This window comes from Solanum pennellii, chromosome 4 (genome assembly GCF_001406875.1).
Source record: "Solanum pennellii chromosome 4, SPENNV200".
In the NCBI taxonomy this organism is placed as follows: domain Eukaryota; kingdom Viridiplantae; phylum Streptophyta; class Magnoliopsida; order Solanales; family Solanaceae; genus Solanum; species Solanum pennellii.
The window spans coordinates 29,688,073-29,692,082 of record NC_028640.1 but is presented as its reverse complement, the minus strand read 5'-3'; the positions used below and the strand labels follow the sequence as shown (position 1 = coordinate 29,692,082).

At 38.9% G+C, this 4,010-nt stretch overlaps 1 protein-coding gene across 1 annotated transcript; it reads left to right on the top strand.

The window, feature by feature from the left end:
* The first annotated feature begins 1,810 nt into the window (after positions 1 to 1,810).
* On the top strand, positions 1,811 to 2,380 carry LOC107016655. The gene is made up of 2 exons (XM_015217061.1): positions 1,811 to 2,006; positions 2,151 to 2,380. The coding sequence occupies exons 1-2, from the start codon at positions 1,811 to 1,813 to the stop codon at positions 2,378 to 2,380; spliced, it is 426 nt and encodes a 141-aa protein (XP_015072547.1).
* The last annotated feature ends 1,630 nt before the right edge of the window (positions 2,381 to 4,010 follow it).

Genomic DNA, 4,010 nt, shown 5'->3' with positions numbered 1-4,010 from the left:
CAACCCCAATAAATTATGTTGGCCACCATGGGTAGAAAAGGGTCATATTTATTAGACGATTCTTTTTCACAGTTTACTAGTTTATCCAATCGGAAGTTCAGGTCGTATACATTTGGTTGGGTATAGGATGTCGTGGCAACATGCGGTAGACCGCTGTATCATCTCTCTAGCTCTTAAGTTATGGTTGTCAATAGTGAATCTCCCTCAGGTAAAAAAAATGTATTTTTATACACAACATTATTGTATTTTCATAATACGTCATTATTATATTTTATCTACATGTTTCACATTATTTTGTACTTGTATATAAATACTCAGAGGTTTAAGCATGTTATCAATCAGAATTTCTTTATATTGCATTTATTTTAACTACGTACATTGAATAAGAGTTAGTGGATCATGAGTTGAACAAAGCCAAGGTAAGTCTTATTTCTTACTCCCTTCCAAGCTTAAGTTTTTTATAGTTTTCCAACTCGCATACTCATACATTCAATGTACTGATGCCAGTTGGCCTGCATAATTTTATGATGCAGACGCAGGTAACTAGGATCAGCACGAAGCGTTTCGTCTATCTACATGGAGCTCTAGAGTCAGTGGTGAGTCTCCTTGCATTGCGGAGGATATCCATTTGTTTTGGTATTAGTAGTTTAATTTTAGGATGTTCTGGGGTATTTCCCAACCTTTTTTGTTAGTGAGTTTAGAGGCTTCGTAGATTCTAGTATTTCAGTTTAGAGTTTATTGTTTCTTCTTAAGCCTTAAGTGCCACTATGGCTAAATATTATATGAAGTCCTTTCCTTCAAACATGTGTTATTTATTGTTTAAGATGATTTTAGTCTTCTGTTGAGTTTAGTAAGTCAGGCCAAGGGTTCACTTGAGGTTCATCAATGGTCTTCGAGTGCCAGTCCTGCCCAGGGTTTAGGCTCAGGGCGTGATAAACTTCGTACTAGAGCCAGGTTTCAAGAGTCCTGCGGTGTCTATGAAGTCGTGTCTGTAGAGTCTTAGTCATTCATGTGAAGTGTGCCACATCGATGATTAGGACGCTAAAACATTAGGAATGTTTCCTTTATTTCATGTTCCTTTCGTGCGAAGAGCTTATCTTTAAAGCCTCTCACTTATTTATGCTTACACATTTTTTTCAGATCATCATGCCTCCAAGAAGAGCATTAAGAGGTTGACCACGAAGTAATGTTAAGGAACCAGCGGTTCTAAATGCACCAGAGGTGTAACACCAAGGAGAGGTTACCAGTGACAAATTTTGGGAAGCTATACGGGTGTTAAGAGGTTGTGACCGACGAAGTTGGGCAACATAGAGCAGCTCGACAAGAAGGAGCTGATAACTCGAGAGTTCGTGAATTTTTGAGTATGAACCCTCCTAGTTTCACTAGATCAAGCCCGACTGAGGATCCAGAGAACTTTGTGGAGGAGTTAAAGAAGGTGATTGAGGTAATGCATGTGGTAGATATTAAGAGGGTTGAATGGGCTTCATATCAACTAAAAGGTGTGGTAGAAACTAGTTTGATCAATGGAAGGATGGTAGAGTTGAGGATTCACCACGTCCAAGTTGGGCTTGTATCGAAAAAGCATTCTTGGGGAGGTTCTTCCTTTGCAAACTGAATAAACCCAAGGTGCGGGAGTTCCTTACTTGAAACATGACTCCATTAGTGTACAACAGTATAAGATGAGGTTCACCCAACTCTCTCGCTATGCTTCAAAGACGGTGAAAGAAATAAGGAGCAGAATGAGTCTATTTATTGCTGGGTTAGGTCACACGTCAAGTAAGGAAGGTAGGTTGCCATGTTTATAGGTGACATGGACATATCCATTCTGATGGTATATATTCAAGAAGTTGAAGAAGAGAACGTTAAGGATATACAAGAGTACCAAAACAAGAAGGTCAAGACTAGAATGAGTCTGGTCAACAGAAAGGTGGTTCAAGCTGACCACAATTCCATAAACCAAATGGCATTGTCATCATCTGCTAGTGCACCAGCACAAAGAAATCGAAGTGAGTATAGTGGCTAGAATTCGGAGAACTTCAAAGCTGGCCTGGCTTAATCTCAATGTAGTATGGCGCAAGGATGTACTAAGCCTCCTTCCAGTGCCAAGTGTGGTAGGAATCACTTTGGCATCTCTCATGAACGTTTCACAGGTTGTTTCAAGTGTGGTCAAGAGGGTCACTTCATTGGAGAGGGCCCCAAGGACAAGCAAGGAGGTGGAAATCTGGACAATAGATCTCAAAAATCATCAGCTGCTCCACTAAACAGGCCTGCACCTAGGGTATCTACTTCTGGAACAGGCGGAGGAACAAACTTCTTGTATTCTCTTAATAATTGCCATGAACAAGAGAATTTTCCAAATGTTTTCACTGGTATGATTTGAGTCTTTCACATTATTGCTTATTAATTATTAGATCTAGGAGTTAGTTTATCTTTTGTAACTCCTTATGTGGCTATGAATTTTGAGATTTATCCTGAGCAAGATTGCGAACCATTCAGTGTATCGATACCTGTTGGTGAATCCATTCTAGCAGAAATGGTCTATCGTGATTGTCCTATTTTTCGTCAATCACAAGAGTACCATGGCTTGTCTAGTAGAGTTAGACATGGTAGATTTTGATATCATTCTAGGTATGGACTGTTTCCATGCCTGTTATGCATCAATAAATAGCAGAACTCGACTTTTCAAGTTTCATATTCCCAATGATCAAGTCATAGAGTGGGATATTAGCTTAGCAGGGCCTAAAGCTCGCTCCATTTCGTACTTTAAGGCGAGGAAGTTAGTTTACAAGAGGTGTATTTATAAGTTAGTGTTGAGGTACCTTTCCTTAAGTCAGTTCCTAGAGTCAGTGAGTTTCTAGAAGTCTTTCTTGATGACTACTTGGAGTCCCTCCCAAAAGTGAGATAGGATTCGATATAGACATCATCCCAAATACTCATCCTATCTCTATTTCGTCATACAAAATGCCACGAGTAAAGTTAAAAGAGCTAAAGTAGAAGTTAAAAGATCTTTTATATAAAGGCTTTATTTGACCAATTGTCTTACCTTGGGGCGCTCCGGTCTTGTTTGTGAGGAAGAAGGTCGGGTCCCTTAGGATATGTATAGATTAGCGTCAGCTGAATAAGGTGACCATCAAGAATAATATTCTCTTCCAAGGATAGATGACCTTTTTGATCAACTTTAGGGTGCGGTGCGTCTTGCTTTTCAAAGATTGACCTCAAATCAGGCTATTATCAGTTCATAGTAAGGGAATGTGATATTCCCAATACCACTTTTAGAACAAGGTATGAGCGTTATGAAATTTCGGTTATGTCTTTTTGTTTGACAAATGCAACTACAACAATCATAGATCTTATGAACAAAATCTTCAAGCCTTATTTAGATATTTTTGTCATCATCTTCAATTGTGACATACTGATTAATTAATGGAATGAAAAAGATTTTGCGAGTGACCTAAGGGTGTTCTTCAGACGTTGAGAGATTAGGAGATGTATGCCAAGTTATTGAAATTTTAGTTTTGGCTTGTCTGTGGCCTTCTTAGGGCCTATTGTTTCTGGTGAAGGTGTAACAACCCTAAAAATGAATATGCTAAGTAATGTTTAGTGTTTCTAGAACGCCTACGAATATATCGGGTTCACACGGATTGATGTGTGTAAAACCAGACACTCTGAACCCTTGCGAAATCCAAGCCAACTAACTTGGGGAGTTGTTTGAGTTATGAAATTTTGTTCCAGCCATGTAGGGCTCCCGAATATGAAGATTTACCCGGATGAGTCTTTACCGGACTTAAAAAGGGGAAATCATAAGTTTGGAGGTTCTAGTGGTAAAATGGTCTTTTTCAAGGCTAAGGGTAGTATCATACTTATCCTAAATATGTAATGAATTATTTCATTAATATGGTGGAGGGGCAATTTGGGTAGAAATGGGCGAAATTACCCATTGAGAAAAACGTTTCTCAACTCGAGTTCGAACCTAGGTGGGAGCAATGATTTAACTTGATTATTTATATTGG